Source organism: Furipterus horrens, unplaced genomic scaffold (assembly GCF_987537825.1).
Source record: "Furipterus horrens unplaced genomic scaffold, mFurHor1.1.pri manual_scaffold_3, whole genome shotgun sequence".
In the NCBI taxonomy this organism is placed as follows: Eukaryota; Metazoa; Chordata; class Mammalia; order Chiroptera; family Furipteridae; genus Furipterus; species Furipterus horrens.
Window position 1 is genome coordinate 19,928,190 of NW_028327173.1, and position 20,880 is coordinate 19,949,069.

General features: G+C 40.4%; 1 protein-coding gene across 1 annotated transcript in view; it reads right to left on the reverse strand.

Annotated features, from left to right (window-relative positions):
- Nucleotides 1-294: 294 nt before the first annotated feature.
- The window catches only part of SNRNP40 (small nuclear ribonucleoprotein U5 subunit 40), a 32,298-nt gene continuing 11,712 nt past the window's right edge, over nt 295-20,880 (reverse strand). The window contains exons 5-10 of the mRNA XM_090271524.1: nt 14,816-14,938; nt 9,074-9,194; nt 7,128-7,210; nt 6,052-6,113; nt 1,477-1,580; nt 295-764 (exon numbers count right to left, since the gene is read on the reverse strand). Of these exons, the coding sequence (XP_090127650.1) occupies nt 715-764; nt 1,477-1,580; nt 6,052-6,113; nt 7,128-7,210; nt 9,074-9,194; nt 14,816-14,938 (543 nt within the window). The 3' untranslated portion in view covers nt 295-714. The remainder of the gene's footprint in view (nt 765-1,476; nt 1,581-6,051; nt 6,114-7,127; nt 7,211-9,073; nt 9,195-14,815; nt 14,939-20,880) is intronic.

Here is a 20,880-nt window from a genome sequence, read left to right on the forward strand (position 1 = left end):
GACCCTGTTCATTAAAGATCATGTAAAAGTAAACAAGGTTTTTTTAGACCTTTAATCACCTCTTTACTGCTATGGTTCTAATAGGGGAGCTGTATTTGTTACTGGTAATTATTCTGTCATTTTCATGGGAATAAACCTAAAGACACAGAAAAAGGGGGGGGACCCCAAAACATCCCAATAAACAGCTTCTTGGAAATTTACCTGAATTGTATCATCTGACCACATTATGTCCTGTCCTGCTCAGATTTATAGATCAAGCAAAGAAAGGAGAGCAATAAATCCAATCTACATGGCTCTTGTAAAAAGGCATCTATTTGGCTTTTAATACAAAATGACTCAGAAAAACACAGAAAGAAAATATACAAGCTAGGTATTCAATTAAAAAAAATCCCCAAACGAATTTCAGTCGCATTCCCTGTCTTCGGTCTGGATTAGAAAATAGGAAGCTGAAAACCAACCAATATTAAAAAAAAAAAAAAAAAAAGGTAAAGAAAAAAACTAAACAGTCCCTGAAATCTGGCAGGTGGTTTTTGGAGGCCACTGCAAGCTTGCTTAATCGTCCTGGTGAAATGAGATACATGTGGTTGTTGGAACATGGCCACCTCCTACTAGTTTCTTGATCTTCATCTGAAGGGAGGGTGCTGGTCCGGGCACCACTGGAAGCCACTGATGCAGCCTGAGGTCGTGCAGCCCTGGAGTGGTCCACTCTCATCCTCACTGGATCTCCCCCATGTACAGTCTCTTGTCACTGGAGGCTGAGAGAACTGAGTTGAAAGAACAGAGAAGAATAACCGGTCATAATGAAGGCTCAAGGAGCCTTGGTGCTCAAGGGCTCTTGTTTCAAGAGCCAATTTTGGAATAAAAGAGCAATTGGATTTAGCTTAAATCCCCCTCTTCCTAAACACCATTCTCTGGTAACTGTAGCCTGGCTTTTTAATCCACGTCTTCTCAGAACCATGAGGGTGGATGGTGCTGTAGTAAGTAACATTATCAGACTCTAAATCCTGATGTATCCTGTCAGTCAAACCTTAAGAAAAAGATCTTAGTCATTCTAGAAAAGAAGATCCAATGTCTATGCTAGTCAGTTTGTAAACGTGCTTAAGCCTTAGAGAAAGTCACACTTTCTCCTTAAATTCAAGGCCCACTATTTAGTTTACAAAATGACTGGCTAGCCAATAAAATGAGTTGTTATAATTTAAATCTGAATATTAAGAAATATCATTCTTTCATTCAAATACTTCATTGAAACAGACTTGAAGCAAATAAACACAAAAGAACAAGACTAACCAAGATGGCTCTGAGATTGAGAAGCAAATGAAACACCTTCACCCTCACCACTTAGAACAACGGTGAGACGGTCAATGATACCCAATGACATTCACAGAGAACAGACACCCAAATCTGCCTCTGCATTCTCAGGGCTCCCCTTGGGAGATTCCCACAGTTTCCCTTTCCCCATGGTCAGGAGAGACTTACTGATGGGCTCGTCGGGGTGGAAAGCCACTTCATTGATGGAGCCGGCGTGGCCGGGCAGCTTATACAAAATCCTCCTGCTTGTGGTATCCCACACATACACAAACCTGCAAGGCATCACAAAGACCAAAGCTAAGACCTTTCAGAGCTGAGAATAGGGTAAAAGTACGGCTTTTTAAGAGAAATGGACATAACAATTATTCACTCCGTATTTACTGAACTGCATTCTGACATTTTCCCTTACAGACCCCATATAGAAATCTTCCTCAAAGAGCACCCCATTTAATTAGGCTGTAGTTAACATCACATGCGCTCAGGAATGTCTTAAAGGTAACCCAATGCATGTTAGGATGGAAACTGGGGTTGCAGAGGCACCTGAAGTTCTAATATAGTATTCAAATCACAGAGCCAGAGAAGGAACAGGAGGTTTGTGCTACATAAACATAACCTAAATATACACTTGACCCATATCTTATACGGAATTCATGGGAAGAAAGAATACTGAATTTTAGCATGGGAAGGGTCCAAGAGAAATCAGGTAGTCTAAATTCATTTTATAGTAAGAAAACTATGGTACAGTGACTTTTCCAAGGTGACACAATTCATCAATGGCAGAACTAAAATTAGAATTCTTAATATATTCCAGTATTCTCCTTTGTCTTACCACCCTCAAACACCTTATCCTCCCCCACCTCCACCCAAAAAAGTACCTTTGACCCTCAACCTTGCTTGTGTCATTTTAAGCTGAAGGTAAAAATATATTATCTTCATATGACCATGCAAAAATAATCTGTTGGTAAATTTAGAGGGCTTGTGGTTTTTAAACAAGTCGTATAAATTGTTTACATACTTGTTTTGTTTGGTCAACACTTAAAAGGGTACACTCACCAGTACTTGATTATAAAATGCCTAGTTCTGATGTGATGAGATAGTACTGGGTTGGCCAAAAACTCCGTTTAGTTTTTTCCATAAAATAAAAAACACATTTTTCATTTTCACCAATAACTTTACTGATTTGGATATTTTGAGTATGTCGGCTGTCTCCCACTACTGGCTTCTAGTGGATAGAGGCCAGGGTGCTGCTAAACATATTCCAATGCATAAGACAGCCCCACAGCAAGAAATATTTGGCCAAAATGTCAATAGTACCAAGAAACTTCGCAAACCACTTCTGACACGCTTGATTTGTCACAGCACCTTCTCCATACGCTGCATAAGTCTTTGTGTGTGTTTCAGTTATGTTTTTACCTTTCTTGAAATAATAAAGCATCGTCGTCGTCGGCAGCCGTCCGTCTCGAGAGACGATGGTGTAGCTTCTTAAGAGTCTATCTGCACCGCCGAGAATGGCTGTGCAGTCCGACTCGGGAGTGACACGGTATCTGTCTCCTCCCGTGTTGAATCGACATCTTGCGATGACACTGGAGTGTCCTCTCCAGTGAAGCTGAAGCTACAGAGCCTGGGCAGGGTGATATGGAGGGTCTGCTGTTGCCCATGCAGCAGAACCCCCCTCTCTTCGCAGCTGAAGGGTCCAAGGGAAAGACAGAGTCAATACAGCTTGGCTTCAGGTGCGCCGCAGGAGTTGCCGGTGTTGACTACAACGTCAAACCGCCTTAGGGACTCCGGCTCCGGATTTTCTGTCGGGGTTTACTCCGTTAGCCTTTCCCCTGAAGAGGTATGCCGCAAGGCAGCGGAGGTTTTTTGGAGTCAGAGTTTTCCTTCTCTGATGTGCCCTGACTGGAAGATCGAACCAGCGACACTTAGCTCGAAGGCCGACGCTCAATCCACTGAGCCAAACCAGCCAGGGAATAATAAAGCATAATATGCTGAAAATGTTGCGTATGTTCTTTGATCTTCAATATTAAAATGGCTGCGCAAAAATTCACCAATTTTGATTAATTTTTAAAAATGCATGCTGATATGACAGCTGTCACAATATAATCTAACAAAATTGTATTTTTCTTTTTTAAAGATTTTATTTACTTTTAGAGACGGGAGCAAGACAGAAAGAGAGGGACAGAAACATCAATGTGTGGCTGCCTCTCATGCGACCCCACCTGGGCTTCTGGCCCACAACCCGGGCACGTACCCTGACTAGGAATCGAATTGGCAACCCTTTGGTTCTCATGCCAGCGCTCAACCCACTGAACAACACCATCCAGGGCTAACAAAATTGTTTTGAATGAAGTTAAAGACAGCTAAGCATTAATAGAGCCATTGTACAGAAAAAACTAAATGAGTTTTTTTGCCAACTAATAAACACTTTTGGATTTAAAACGGTGAAAAAGTGTATGAGCTCTGGAGTCAGAAAGACCTGGGTGTAACCATTTAATAGCTAAGTAACCTTAGACAAGTATTTATATAACTTCTCTGAGCTTCTCTTTCTTTAGTTGTAAGGACAGAGACAACACTGATCTCCCAGCTTGGTTGAAAGAAATAAGAAAATGTATGCAAAGTGCCTTGGTACCCACAATTAATGAACGATAGCTACTGCTTTGAAAAATACACTCGTTATCAAAACAGAACCACATAAAATCAAGAGTTCGAATAAATCACTCATAGTAGAAAAACTGGCCATTCTTCCTGTAGTCTACAATACTGACTGATAGGACTTTAAAAAATGTTTATTTTTATTGTATTTTTTCAATTATCATTTCAATTACCATTTTTCCACCTCCACCCAACCCCTTCCTCCGCTACGATAAGACTTGAAAGGTTCCAAGTCTGAACATGAGGAAGTGGGTGATTTGCAAGTAGAGAGAAAAAATTTGCCAAATCCAGGCCAAGCTGAAAAGCAGTTTTCTGAGAAGGAAGATTACATTTCCCAGGCACATAAAGGCCAGCAGAGCCCCCGATCTCCAAAGGTTTACTTCAAGGCCTCACTCTCCATGGCTGCCAATTAGATGCTAAATTTAGAGGGGTTCCATGTCCTCTCCTTACTTTGGCATGGCAACATTCAGCAGGAAGCAGGCTCTTTATGTAACAGAGCTGCCTGCTGACTTCGGGCTAATTGGCGAGGAGGCCTGTGATATCTGGCCAACCCCCCCGCAGGTAGATAGCAGACTTTCCCCAGACCAGAGCCATGCTTCTACATGTGAGGTTTGAGGAAAAAGAGAAAAAGAGGGAAAAGAGGACACTGAAAGTCAGGGCCAATATCAGAAACAAATTGCTAAGAAGAAAAACTTAGGCAAATATCATTTAAAAGCTTAATTATATAGGAAAGACACAATATCGCTACTGAAAATAATCTAAAAATACTCAGAATGGTTTTTATTTTGTCAGACTGCAAGACACCTTATGCTGTGGACCTGTTTAAGATCTTTAGCAACCTGACAACAGAAAATCTCGTAGATTCCCTCAAGACAGCTCTCTAAACCACCAGGACTCAAACCATCAATGTGGCACTGTTTCACCTGAACTCCTGCACCCCCTAGAAAATAGCCAAATACTTGTTCATTTTTCCTGGCATTAAACTTGCCAGGGAAAAAAACAGCCAACTCTGGAATTTTCAGGTATGTTCACCAATAGAAAGGTGTGGGACAGACCAAATGAGGCTTCTCTATGGCCATGCTAGGGTCCCAAATAGGAGACCCTGAAACACACTGAAAGCCTAGGGAAGGCTTCACGTTTAAGGGATGGTGCTTGTTTCAGTGGGGTAGCAGAAAAATCTCTAAAGGGGGAGAAAAATGGGAGCTAAACCCCAGTCTGTCACCAGAGGGCTTCCTCATCTGTTACCATTCTACATCTCTGGCCCAACAGCCTGGGCACGTGGACATCCCTATTCAACCTCTGCCTCCCTCCCAAGTACAGGTCACCACATGCAGGGTAAAATCTGACTGCCATCCCTGATTCACATTATACTCACTAAGTACTCAGAATAGGTCGAACACTGCTCTGTGTTCAGAGATGACTAAGACTCATTCTCTGCCCTCTAGGAGCAAATAATGTACTGGGGGTGCCCCACTGTTTGTCTGACTATAAGATGTAATAAATGCTAATAAAGGTTAGGTGTACAAAGAGTGACCACAGCACAAAACAGAGAAATTAATTATGCCTGAGAGGTAAGGGAGAGAGAGGACCAGGAAAAGTTTAGTCATAACAGAGAGGTGATCACTAGAGAGATACAGGAGTTTGAATAATGGAGTAGAGGAGATATGACAGAGAAGCCTGGTGGCACTAAGGACGTAGGCCAGGGGAAGTTCCACGCGAGAGGAGCACTGCGGTGATGGCGGCCGAGGAGAGCACACGATGTGTATTTAGATAGACTGAAACATGGCATGATAATCTGATGAAAAACACCTGGAGTCAGATTATGAATCTGAAGTGTCTCATGATAGCAAAAGGAACGCTAGAGAATCAAAGAAATTGCTTACCCTCCAGGTCTAAAACGTATCCAAAGAGGGTAGAATTGATGTTTGTCTGACATGATCTTTAAACCCTACACAGTGCACATGGCTTCATCTCTGAGTATGGCTATAATTCTATGTCTACTCTAGCTTGGTGTCTGCACTTAATGTATTAAACATGAGGAGATACCTGCATAGCTCCATCATTCTTTACCACATGCCCAGTAATCCTTACCTGTCAGCTGAGCCAGCTGCTATCTTGCTTCCATCAGGTGACCAAGAACATCTCAGAAGATTCTAAAATGATCAATAAGCAGAAATCCAATAAAGACACTAATGTACCAAACCCCTCTTTATTAGACTACAGAATCACTGAGACTTTAAATTTTTTAAGCAGAGTTTTAATTATTCTCCCCAGAAAGATGATCAGCAATTATTTTATATTCTGTGACCCAAGACAGCATACTGCATAATTTCATAATACAAAAACCAACTGTAGAAAATGCTTAATTTACAGTAAATTAGAGTGGACCTGGCAATAAAATTTTGTTCTACCTACAAACAGAGGCTCCCTTTGCTCCATTTACTCCGATTCTCATTAAAAGTTCTATTTATCTTGAAGAAAAAGAAAAACAAAACCAAATACAAAAAATAAGATTTGATTTATAAAGTGAAATAATCTCAATGGGATCGCAAAAGAAAACCATTAGTCTCTGTTATTAAATTATCTGGGGGAAAGCTGCTTTCAAGAACTGACTTGGGATTTGAGAATTTAGAAAAAATTTGTCTCTCAGAACTTGGGCCATGGTGCTTGCTGAGGAGATGCATTCTCAGGGCTCTAATAGCTGGTCATTGGGCGGGGGAGGGAGGTTATCTGGGTAATAGCCATGGAGCATGGGTCCCATGTGAAACACTAACTTAAGATGGTCAAAGTCACCAAAGCATTAAAAGGACAGGTGTGAGTTCCTGTTGAAGCTGGAAGTCCTAAATTGGCAGGTTGGCCTGATCACTATCTATCTATCACATGTACTGCCTTCTACCCTATCCTATTAGCTTTATTTCTAGTAAGAAAGTTGTGATGGAGAACAGTTACTGGAATGCAGTTCCTTCTTAGTGGAGCTACTGATCTCTATCCTCAGCACCATCTCCCTCTTTTTAAATTTAAACTAAGATAAAATTGACATAACATTATATTAGTTTTGGGTGCACAGCATAATGATTTGACATATGTACATACTGCACCTTAGCACCATCTTCAATATTTCTTTGAATCAAATGGACAGTAGAACTCATTTGCTGTGCAGAACTCACCTTTTCAAAGTTGTGCACATTTCCTTGAAATATCTTTACACATCTCTCTTTGGGAGCAAATGGTCGGACATCCCAGACCCGCACTGCAAATTCATATAAACAAAGCAAAACAGTTATCTGCCAGAGGCCTCCTGAGAACCCAGCTGAAATCCATATCATGTCAACAACAGATGCTATTTCCTTGGAGGGGAGGGGTGTCAACATGGTACATTGTAACCTGTAAAGTCATCTTTTCTTTTTCTAAGAAGAATAAAATGCACTCAAGTCCCATTAACTGGGCCTAAAGGCACAGAGGAAACCTAAGGGGATAGGAAGGAGAAATGACCAACACATTGCTGGAGACCTGCAACAGAGAGTAGTTGGGTTTAACAATAATTTCAACAAAACATTTTGCAAATGATTCCTCTGCCAACCCAAAGAGCCACATCTAGCAAAGCTTTTATGACAATCTAACCATCACTGACTACTGTGACATTCAATCTATAAAAATCAAACTCAGAGCTAACCTTTTCTGATTTTGCTCAGAGGGGCAGCTGACAGTCTAAACTTGAACAAGGTCAAACACATATATCAAAAGAGCACTGTACTAAGAATCAAAATGCAAACTTTGATTCTAATTTTAGCTCTACTATATAAATACATAGATATACAGATACAGAGATATAGGTGTTATCAGGTAAATAGTGAGGTCCTTTGTCTTTTGGTCTCCTCTATAAAAAGAGAATAGCACTTGTTCTTTTTTCTTTTTTTAGCAAGAGTATTTTAAAAATCAACTAAGATGACATATGTGAAAGGACACTAAAAGATTGGAGGCAATTAACAAAAATAAAGGATTTGTAATTTTATTATACGTATAGCCATAACAAGAAATTCTCCTTTTTCTTATTTTAATAACCATTTCAGAAAGCTCATCTTTCCTTACTGTGAACAATGCTAGAACTAGTCAATGGTAAATCCACTGAAATCAGAATATATGTGTAAATACCCACAGTGAGCAGTGGCTATAGCTGTCATTTTAAATGTAAAACAAACAAACACAAAAAACTATTCTTGAAGTCAGAGGCATAAAAAGGCAAAGCTATGTATAAAAGTTTGCTACAGAGCTGACCATACAGTCAGAAGGTAAAGAATGTTCATTCTTTCAACAAGTATTTATTGAGCACCCATTGAGTGCCAGGCACTCTTTTCATCACAAAATGTCAGTGAAAATACTTGAGCTCCTGACAAACCTATGAACTTGTACACCAGAGGGACGTTTCCAAAAACATGAAGCATATAATCCAGCAAATCATCCTCTTTTTCTGCTACACCCATCCTTCCACCCAACAACTCAAAATAGGCAAAGTGTGTGTGTGTGAGTGTGTGTGTGTGTGTAAATTCAGAAAGCTGAGATGTTCTAATGAGGACCTCTTTTCATACCAGTGCTCTGGAATGGAGAAGGAAGACATAATGGCAAAAAGAGCATAATTGACATTCAATAGGTCTATTTGATCATCTAAGTTTAGTGCTTTTTGAAAATGCCTGTGAATGGCCTTGGACGGATCTCTAGACTTTCATCTTTCTCAACAAACAAGTCATCAAGTTTCTTTTATCTTGCTTAAATCCAGTCTTGGATTCATAGCATACCAGAGCTAAAATAAGCCTAAAGTCCAGTCCTCTTTTGAATCAGTGTAGAAACTTATGCCCAGAGAGGAGAAATGTGATGTGCAAAGTTGCTCAGGGATTAGGTGGCAGATCTGGGTCTAGAATACTGGCTTCTTGGCCACCTCTTCCAAAGGTTTTCTATTACATGTTCTCCTAATTGCCCTGGTGAAAATCTGTGAGCTGTTTTGACACGATCCTTGGACCCTCATCTATCCCAGCACATATTTCTAGCACCCAATGACCACTTTTCTTTAGAGTTCACAGCGCCTGGGCATTTGGAGTGCTTTCTTTTCCAAAGTTACCTGTATTGTCCATTGCATTGGACAGGAGATAAGAGCCTTCAGAACTTAAACTCAGGCCAGTCACTGAATCTGCATGGCCTCTCATGGTATAGGTCAGCTTGTTTTGGCGCAGGTCCCAGACCTGCAAAACAAAAAGGTGCTCTCAGAAATCAAGTTGTGAACAGCAAAATAAAATTACTAAAGAGTCAATTGCCTGGAGAAATTGGATCCCCTTTTAATCTGGCTCTGGACCAAGAATTACTTTATCACAAAATACAGGATTTCTATCAAAAAGGAAAAACTCCTCTTTCTAAAAAGGGAGTCAAAGTTACTAAATATATTTGACTAGATAGATACAGATGAATGTCAATATTAAGATAAAGTTTAACAAAAATAACGGAATTTATAGAGGTTATTTTCTAAGCATAATATATTAGAACTTAAAAAACTAGCATTTAAAACTCTTAAACTATGATTCTTAGCAATTAAAAATGAACTATTAAGCCCTGGCTGCGGTGGCTCAATGGATTGAGCATCGGCCTGCGAACCAAGTGTTGCTGGTTCTATTCCCAGTCAGGGAACATGACTAGGTTGCACGTCACATCCCCAGTTGAGGGCACGTGAGAGGCAACCACACAGTGAAAAAAAAAAAAAGACGCATTATGATTCCAAGTAAATTTTCCTTTTTTTCTTTTTAGGATTTTACACCAGGTTTATTGAGGGAAGAGAGGGAAAGGGGTTAGAGAGAAGAGGAACCTCCCAGACCAACTGGAGGACCCGTAGGAGCAAGGAAATGAAGGAAGGGGAAGCCGGGGGAAGGGGGAGTGGAGACTCCTGGTCACTCATGTGGGCCCATAGGAATCACCTTGTTATCTAAATTTTAGATAACAAGATAATATGCAAAGATACAGAGGCTTAAAAGTTTTCATTTAATGTCACTTTATGTATCTACACACACACCCACACCCACACTAAATAAAAATGCATATTCATTGTTGCCTGGGTAGAAAAGGTAAGCTGAAAATAACCTATTGTCAAACAGAAAAAAAATATGGTTTATTAAGTTATGGCTTATAAACACATTGCAACACTATGAGTTGTCATGTTAGAGGTAGGACAGCAGAGTGGAAAGAGTAGAAATTTAGTCAGACTGAACCAGTCTTTGGTACTTAAAGAGTTATGTACTATTGGCCACTAAACCTTTCTGAGCCTGTTTCTGGTCTGTAAGATGGGAATAGCAACATCTACTTCTCATGGTGTTGTGAGGATGACAAATAGAATGCTTGGCAATATACACCTGGCACACAGATGGCCCTCAGTAATTGGTAGCTTTCATTAAGCAACTCCTAAAAATAACTCTGAAGACCAAATGTAAAAATATTTATAGCGAGCTATTAAGCAAATATGGAAAATACAAGAGTTTATATTTACATAGACTATAACTGTGAAAAATATATTAAAACCAATAGAAATGGTCTGAAATGTCATATAGAAAAAAAACAGCAATTTCATTAGGATTATTGGCATTATACTTAATTTCCTCCAAATTTGATTTGATATTGCCATTTACCAATAGTTTTTCTAAATTAAAAAGAAAATTTTTTTGCTGTCCCTTTAAGTACTTTCTTCATCTAGAAATCAATTTGGTGTTGTATGTCAAAGCAATGCAAAAGGCAGATAACTCCATTTCCCCATCAATAGCTCATTCATGTGTAGAATCCAACATACTTTATAAACAATCTTTTTTTTTTTTTTTCTGTCAAGACATGTATAAGCTCAATAATCAGGAAAATTTAAAATGGCTGACAGTTTTAAATTCAAGCTATTGTTTCTCTTCTTCAGAGACGGCACTGTTGAAATCTTCAGCTTTGTAACAACTGAGAGAAAATGCAATTCACCATTTCTCACAGCACTTGGGTGCTATTTGCAGACTTTCCCTATTAAGGCTTGCACACAGCATTTGTGCAGGGCCAAATGTATTTGGGATTTGCCACAGAAAGAGTGAGTAGGGCATAAATTTAAGCAAAATATTTTGCAAATGCTCTAATTGACTATTCAATGAAGATCGGAGCATCTCATTAGAGGAAGGTACTTGGAGATTTTAAAAGAAGGCATAATCCCTGCTCTCAAGGAACTTTCAGCCTAGTAGAGAAAACAGACATGTAAATAAGTGGTCTGTACAAGGTGCAATCACAAAGAGGGCAGCAGGATTAACTTTCTTGTGGCACAGGGATGGGAGTGAGAAATAGGTTTCACGGAGAATGAAGCACTTGCGCAGGGTATGAAAGAAGAGGTATTTTTTTACTTAGGCAAAGTAGAAGGGTATTACTCTTAGGCAAAACTAATGTGTGAAAGCAGAGAAGCATGAAGCACTTGCTGGAGTGTAGGGAATCTGACAAAGAAAGGCAACAGACAACGCCTGAGAGGAAGGCAGGCAGAAGCCAGATCATGAAAGGTTTTGAATGCCTGGCATGGACTTGATCTTCCTCACTGGGGAACCACAGAAGGGCTCAAAGTAGTGAAATGAGTTGGTCAGATTTGCATTCTAGATAAATGCTTCTGGCCCAGATAATTAAAAGGAAGAGAGCCAAGACTGGGAAATCGATGAAAACCTATTCTAATCCCTCACCAACTACATTAAAAACAATAATAACAAAAAACCATGAACTAAACTCCCCTTCTAGAACTCAGGATTATAAGCAATGCCAAAGAATTACCAGCTGGTCCTTTATGCCAACAAGAAGAGGCACACTATTTTTTAACTCATTTTCCTGATTCTCTAATCCTATATCCAGAAAGACCATCCCAATAGGTTGGTAGAAACAGCATATTTGTTCACAAACACACACAGAACTTGTTCCTCTCAATTTTAAAAGGGGCACCTGTTCCTTACTTGTTCTCCCTTTCTTAGAATAGGTGGTCCTGCCTAAGAGTAAGACATAAACAAAAACCAGACACTTTCAGGATCACCCCTAAATGTAGTGAGGGAGTACAGTGATTTATCAACAAGTCTCCCAAACTGATATATATGGTACAATTCCATTTATGTGATACTGTAGAAGAGGAACTATAGGACAGAGAACAAATCAATGGTTGGTAGGGGTTAGGGATGTGGAAAGGCTTTGAGAGAGAGGAACACTGAAATTTTGGAGGGTGATGCAGTTGTTCTATATCCTGCTTGTGGTAGTTGCACAAATCTAGGCAAGCATTAAAATTCATAGAACTGTACATTAAAAAAAGTTAATTTCAGTGTATATAAATTTAAATACTAACAGTAATATTACTAATAATTTTAAAGGTATAAAAATTATTATAAGTTAATGACACTAACCTATTTTCATGAGTGTAAGAAGGCTTCTAACAATTCCAATGCTAGCAGGCTCCCAAACCTCACTCTGGGAAATAACGCATTAGCTATTAAGATGATCTAATTAAGTTCCCATGTTCTAATCCCACATTTTCCATCTAGTTATACTGTGGAAAAGCTGACTTTTTGAAATGGTGAATTCTGAAGTACTTATGAGACATCCAAGTGGGGGATGCTGAGTAGCTGGTTGTATACAGGGGTCTGAAGCTAAAGATATGGTCTGGGAATATAGAGTCATCAGCACAGAGATGACAAAGTCATGGAGGCAGATGAGAACTTCCCAGGGAAGAGGTACATAATGAAAAGAGCACCTAGGAGATGAATGTGGAGAATGGTATTTAAAGAATGCAGAGAGTTTAGTTCAGAGGTATTTGGGAAGAATATGTCAGAGGGATAGATTATGTTGTCATAGTTTAATTAAAAAAAAAAAACAACAAAGAATTTACTGGATTTATTTTTTTAATTTTTATTTTTTTAGAACTTAATTTTCTTTTTTAAATCTTCATCCAATACGTTTATTGATTTTGGAGGAAGAGAAAGGAAGAGAAAGAGAGAAACACTGATTAAAGCAACATGGATCAACTCACTCCTGTACATGCCCCGACCAGGGATCAAACACACAACCTTTTGGTGCATAGGAACAATGCTCCAACAACCGGCAAGGGGGGATTTACTGGATTTATAGATCATTGGTGACCTAGAGGAGAACAGTGTCAATGAAGCAATGGAGGTAGAAGCCAAATTGTTGAGGAGTAATCAGGAGATAAGAGAATTGAGGAATAAAAGGGAGGTGGGAATTAAAGACAGTGAATATAGAAAAATCTTCAAAAGATTTCCCACAGGTATTAAGAGCATGACTGAAACCAAACTCTGAGGTTCCATTGCTATTAGCTAAGTAACCTTGGGTTAAGTTGCTGTGTCTCTCTCAGTTCAGTTTCCTCATCTATAAAATGCCATTTATGTACTTATTTCAGTGTTGTTGGGAATTATTAATTAAATGAATAATGTAAAGCTCCAAGAAGAAAGAACGCTTGACAGAAAGTAAGCACTATGTGAGCGTTAGGTATTATTATTAACATCACCAGCATATCATCTTTCTAAAAGTTTGGCTGTGATGGGGAAGATGGATGGAAGAGTAACAAGAAGATGTAAACTTGAAGAAAGATTCCCCACAACAACCCAGAGGTAGATTTGCTATTATTACTCCTGACAGACACAAGGGAAAAACAGAAGCTTAAAGAAGTTAAAGGACTTTGCTTGAAGTCACGAAAAGTTAGAAAATAGTGGACTGGAATTAGAACCCAAGTCTTGAAAGCTTGAGCTACACTGTACAGCTGTTACCCGGCAGTCCTGGGCCTGGTCCCATACTATTGCCAGGTGTTTCAATATCACAAGAAACACTGTGTTAGTTGGGGTAGTCCTTGGACTTCTATGTGTCCTTTCCACTGTCTGGGAAGGAAAGCCATTGGAACTGTTTGTATCCCAAAGGCCCAAAAGACGGGAAAGGGCCCACAGTGCCTAAAGGAAGGAACCCATTAACACCTGTAGGTATCCCTGCTCATCCTGGAAAGCTGGCTCCACCTTTACCTGTCAATCAATGTGTAACTTCTTCGCCTTCCCCCATCCTGCCAACTATGTAAGTCTTCAGAACAAAGGACTGGCTGGCTTGGCTCGCTTGGCTCTCATGGTGCTCTTGGCGCTCTTGGCCTTCTGGCTGCAGGGCCTCTGCCCACCCTAGGTGAGCTTGCCACCCTGGCCTTTGGCCACCCTTGTTTTTGCTCTCCCATTCACTAATAAATTTTGCGTGCATGCTAGGAGGCTCGCTTATCTGTAATTCTTTACTGCATCGGTGAGAAGAACCAGGGTTTCTCCCATAACACTGCCATACAAACTACTGCCCCTTTCTCAGACATCATTATCTTCTCTCAGTCTCAGTTATAGACTCTCCACAACTTCCTTCCCATAGTCACAAAAAAAGATAGAAAGAAAGATTGAAAGAAAGAAAGAAAGAAAAAAAGACACGCTGAGAGATTAGGGTGGAAAATCACCCTAATTGATTCACTGATATCTCATTAGGCCAACACAGTTTAAAAAAAAAAAGAAAAGAAAAGAGAGGTTTTGCATATCTTTAGACAGAATATGCCCTCTCCATTTTCAGAGTGCCCCCACAGGGGCTTCACATTTTACATTAACTGTCTGGTCCCTGACAACATTTATATGAGCAACCCTTGTCTTAGGAAGTCAATGAGGATAGGCCCGAAAGAAAACAAGATCTAAATGACTATCTTCCTTTTCACTAGTACTAAGTGCAAGCTACCACCATCTCAGAAGTTTGAAGATTCACCTCTGTGAGTAAAGACGGTGAAAGGGAAATATAACATAAACACCAAACATACCTTGATATCATTGTCTATTCCACCAGAAATGATCTGGTCACTTGTATCATTGAAGGTCACAGCTAACACCTGGTAGGTATTCTGAAATGTCTGGATGGCTGCTTTCTTCCGGATGTCCCAAAGCTGAAGCAGAAGAACAGGAGAGTCTATAGTAACAGCACTCCAAGAACTAATTGCATAATACACTCCCTGGTCCAAGGACTCTATGGAGGCGAACCCATTTCTAATCAATAGCACCCAATTCAAAAATTCTCTGGGTATCCTAGTCGTCGTCGTCGTCGGCAGCTGTCTGTCTCGAGAGACGATGGTGTAGCTTCTCAAGAGTCTATCTGCACCGCCGAGAATGGCTGTGCAGTCCGACTCGGGAGTGACATGGTATCTGTCTCCTCCCGTGTTGAATCGACATCTTGTGATGACGCTGAAGCTACAGAGCCTGGGCAGGGTAATATGGAGGGTCTGCTGTTGCCCATGCAGCAGACCCCCCCTCTCTTCGCAGCTGAAGGATCCAAGGGAAAGACGGAGTCAATACAGCTTGGCTTCAGGTGCGCCGCAGGAGTTGCCGGTGTTGACTACAACGTCAAACCGCCTTAGGGACTCCGGCTCCGGATTTTCTGTCAGGGTTTACTCCCTTAGCCTTTCCCCTGAAGAGGTATGCCGCAAGGCAGCGGAGGTTTTTTGGAGTCAGAGTTTTCCTTCTCTGATGTGCCCTGACTGGAAGATCGAACCAGCGACACTTAGCTCGCAGGCCGACGCTCAATCCACTGAGCTAAACCAGCCAGGGCATGGGTATCCTAGTAACGTGGTGAGAAGTGACCACAATTTTGCCAATGTATCCGAAGGTTGGTGAAACAACTCACTTTGGTTTTATTTTCAGAGGCCTTTTGTTAAAAATTTAAATAATCAAATTCTCTACCTGCTTAGTTTTTATGTCCTTAGCACAGCAAGAATATCAGACCAGTGTTTTCAAAGAGTAGATCCTACCCTTATTAGTAGACTGCAACTTATATTTAAAAATATATACAACCCTGGCTGGTGTGGCTCAGTGAACTGAGTGCTGGCCTGTGAACCGAAAGGTTGCTGGTTCAGTTCTTGGTCAGGGCACATGCCTGGGTTGTGGACCAGGTCCCAGTGGAGGCATGTGAGAGGCAACCAATCGATGCTTCTTCCTCCCTCCCCCTCTCTCTGAAAAGAAATAAAATCTTAAAAAATAAAATATAAATATCGTCAGCAGCCGTCCGTCTCGAGAGACGATGGCATAGCTTCTTGAGAGTCTATCTGCACCGCCGAGAATGGCTGTGCAGTCCGACTCAGGAGTGACAATCCCTGCCGCACTTGTTACAGGTGAAGGCAGATGGCCATTGTTGCTGCTGTTGACGCTGCTTCCGCCTCGATCTTTTCTGGACCGCCTCCTCGTTGCGCGCAGCCTCCGCGCGTGACATACCTTGCCTGACCGCGAGCCTCCAGACTAGGTGGTCGTCTGCTTGAACTTCCCATGTGTTGAGATTGATGGAGCATTTTGTCATGTCCTTTTTGCAGATGTCTTTGAACCGCAGTTTTGGGCGCCCTGTCATCCTCTTGCCTTCTGCTAGCTCGCCGTAGAGGAGGTCTTTGGGGATACGGCCTGCATCCATTCTTTTGACATGGCCGAGCCACCTGAGGCGTCTCTCACTAAAAACTGCATGCAAACTGCTCATGTTGGCTCGCTTCAGCACCTCGGTGTTGGGGACCTTATCCTGCCAGGCGACATGCAGGACGCGCCGCAGGCACCTCATGTGGAAGCTGTTGAGTTTCCTTTCGTGCCTTGCGTAGGTGGTCCACGTCTCGCTGCCATAGAGGAGAGTGCTGAGTACGTAGGCTTGGTAGATGCGCAGTCTGGTTTTCTCAGTGAGGCTGGAATTGTTCCACACTCGCCGGTTCAGTCTGGCCATAACTGTGGCTGCCCTGGCGATTCTCCGGTTGACCTCCAAGTCGACTGACAGAGAGCTCGAGATGGTGGACCCGAGGTAAGTGAAGTCGTTGACAACCTCCAGGGTGTACCCGTCGATGGTGATGCATGGGGGAGTCCCCGTGCCTTGAGCCATAACATTCGTCTTCGTCAGGCTGATGGCTAGTCCGAACTCCTTGCATGCGTGGGAAAGGCAAGTGACTAGCTGCTCTACAGAGACTGACTGACCCTCTACAAAGGCAGAGAATTAACTAGCAAAAAAAATTAGCAGAATCACCTTTATCAAAACCCTAGAAACTAATCAAGTTTATAGCAACCAGGCTACTAAAAACAAAAACAAACAAACAAACAAAAAAAACCCCACCTGAGTCTTAGGAAGAGTTCTATAGTGTTTTAAGTTACTCTGGCTCCACCCCCATAACTCAGCAACACCTTTAAAGGCAACAGTCCATATACCCAGTACAGGCTCCTAGGAAATGAATGGACCTTATTCCTTAAAGAATTGTGGTTGTTTTTACCTGTCTGGTGTCTCCCTGAAGGATGAGCTCAAAGTGTTTTTCTTTATTTTGCCCAACTTGGAACTTTCCAAGGGCAGAAGTATTTGTCCAAAATATTTACAGACAAATGCATTAGCCTCTGCTGGCTGGAGCAAGTTAACAGTTGGGGCAAAAAAAGGCAATCAAATAGCTGGGGAGGAAAAGAGGGGAAGTGAGACAATTTGGAAAACAAGGGAGGCTTTAAAAAGCTCTGACACACTCCTGCTACGTGAAAAGGTCATGTGCATGCCCAGGGTTGGGCACATGCTCAGAAAAGACCTGAGAAGGCTCTACACTCTCACCCAGGCTCTACAAGCAGGAAGCGAAGGCTAATGCAGAGATGTATACTGCCTGGCTGAGAGGTGAAAGCAGGCCCCAATACGCACAGTCAATCTGCAAGACTAGGAGCTTCTTTTCCCCCAGGTAATTAAGCAAATCTTTGCTGAACCATCAGCTAACCACTAATCTTATGAAACACAGAATTCAGTGCTCATACACAACCTTACAAAATTATATCAGAAAATGCACTTAACAAATAATGGTTACAACAAGCAGCAAGAACAAACCTTGAGAATCTAATTTCCAGAGTTGCCATATTATAATATTCAAATGTCCAGTTTTCAACAAAAAAAATTATGAGGTATGAAAAGAAGCAAAATGTATGGCCCTTACAGAAGGAAGAAAGTAAGTCTTTTCAACAAATGGTGCTGGAACAATCGGATAACCACATGCAAAAAAATGAAGCTAGATCCTCACCTCACACTGTATATAAAACTTAACTTGACATGAATTAAAGACCTAAATGTAAAAGCTATAACTACAGAATTCTTAGAAGAAAACATAGGGGTACGGTGAATCTTCATGATTGTGGATATGGCAATTAATTATTAGACATGACACCAAAAGCACTGAGGCAAAAGAAAAAATAAATTAGACTTCATTAAAAACAAAAAATAAAAAAACAACTGTTTGAGCCCTGGCTGCTGTGGCTCAGTGGATTGAGTGTCGGCCTGCGCGCCAAGTGTCGCTGGTTCGATTCCCAGTCAGGGCACATTACTAGGTTGTACGTCAGGTCCCCCAGTTGGGGGCGCAAGTGAGAGGCAACCACACAGAGATGTTTCTCTCCCTCTCTATCCCCTTTCCCCTCTCTCTAAAAATAAAATAGGTAAGCAAACAAATAAATTTTTAAAAAATAAACAAACAAACAAACAAAAAACTATTTGTACATCAAAGGATAGAATCAAGAATGTGAGGTAACTGGCAACAGTGGAAAGTATTTGCAAATCATGTATCTGATAAAGGTCTAGTATCCAGAATAAAGAACACTTATCACTCAACAACAAAAATACAAAGAGCCCAAATAATACATGGGAAAAGGACTTGAATAAATATTTCTCTTCAGGAGATGCAACAACAGCTAATAAGCCCATGAAAAGATGCTCAACATGATAAACCACTTGGAAAATGCAAACCAAAACAATAATTAGGTACCACTTCACATTTACTAGGATGGTATTAATAATAACAAACCCACACAGAAAATAACAAGTTGGCTAGGATGTGGAGAAACTGGAACCCTTACATATTGCTGGTGAGAATGCAAAATGATGTAGTTGCTATGGAAAACTTTGGATGTTCCTCAAAAAGTTAAATATAGGCCCTGGCCGGTGTGGCTAAGTGGCTCAGTGGCTCAGTGGCTCAGTGGCTTGAGTACTGACCAGTGAACTGGGGTCTCTGGTTTGATACCCAGGCAGGGCACATGCCTGGGTTGCGGGCCAGGCTCCCGGTTGGGGGCATGCGGGGAGGCAACCTATCAGTGTTTCTCTCGAACGTATTAATATTTCTCTCTCTCTCTCCCTTCTTTCTCCTGTCTCTAAAACAATAAACTCTTTAAAAACAGAAGTTAAATATATAATTACCATATGACCCAGCAATCCCACTGCTAGATATATTCCCAAGAGAAATGAAAACAAGTGTTTGAACAAACAAAAAGAGGTATATCCATACAATGGAATATTATTTAACCATAAAAAGAAAACTACGGGAGGATACAAAAGGCCACATATCACACAATTCTATTTAGAGGAAATGTCCAGAAGTGGCAAATCCAGAGACAGACACATTAGCGGTAGTCAGGGGCTAGAATGTAGGGGAAAGTAGTGACTGCTTAATAAGTATGGGGATTATTTTGCAAGGTGATAAAAATGTTCTAGTATTGGATAGTGGTAAGAGTTGCACAACATTGTGAATGTACTAAAAGCTACTGAACAGTACATTTTAAAAAATGGTTATAATGGTAAACTCTATGTGAATTTTACCTCAGTTTTTAAAAAAATGATAGAAAAGGTATCAGAGAATATCACATTTAGAAAGGGTTAGTCATTAAATAGACACAATAAGGGGACTATATACTGGGTCATAGTATAAAAAATATTCCTTAAAGTGGATTGTGATTTTACACGGTTAAAAGTTACTGTGCTTAGACTATCTCATTTAACCCTAACAGAAGAAACTGACTTAAAGAATACCTAGTGAGTCAACAGCAAAAGAACTAGAATTTAGTACTGATTCTATTGTGTTAACTTAAAAATATCAGAATGTGTGTTAATCTCTTATAATTACTAAAGTAATATATGCTTATTTTAAAATTAAACATTTATTTTTATTTTATTATTTTTATTTTTTTTTAAACATCAATGTGTGGTTGCCTCTCCCGTGCCCTCAACTGGGGACCTGGCTCGCAACCCAGGCGCGTGCCCGTGCCCTGACTACAATTGAACCAGCGACCCTTTGGTTCTCAGGCCAGTGCTCTCAATCCACTGAGCCACACCAGCCAAACACTTAATTTTTAATGGCTACTTGACTTATTAACAATAGGTGAGGAAGAAAGATGAAGATTAGGTATAACAAGTCTAGAACCCCATACTCTAACTACTAAACAATTTGGCTTTATTTTTAAAAATCTTCTAATACAACATGGGACTACGTATTTTTTTTTTTAGTTATATCAATCTATATTTAATATAAACCACAACCTATTAAACAAAAAGTCCTCATTTTTAACTCAACATTTTAAAGGTATAATTTATATTCAATAAGATACAATAATGTTAACGTTACACACTTAAATGAATATAGCATAGAACTATTACAATAAAGATATAAATATCTGTATCACCATAAATATTTCTCTTATTTTCTTTCCCAATTACACTCAATTGTAACAATTAGTGATCTGTTGGGACTACATTTTTTTAAGTGTGTATAATAGAGAGGGCCTACAGATGTTTCAATAAATGACTGGCAGATAGGAGAAGATAAACCATGAAGAAATGTTTTAGTAGTTGAATCATTTCATTAGGAAGAGAGAATCTTTTTTGGGGTGACTAATCCAAGTTTTTTTAAAGGGCTGTCAAAAAAGAAAGGGATCAGCCATGGAATCTTAGTATAAAGGCCACGGCTTTAAATTTAACCCTGCAGTAAACAAGTTGAGTCTGAGTTGTCTCTGAGATGCCTCTTCCTCCCAATTTTTATAATTTATATCAATAGCAGTTTCCACTTCATTCATGGAAACATGAGCTGAA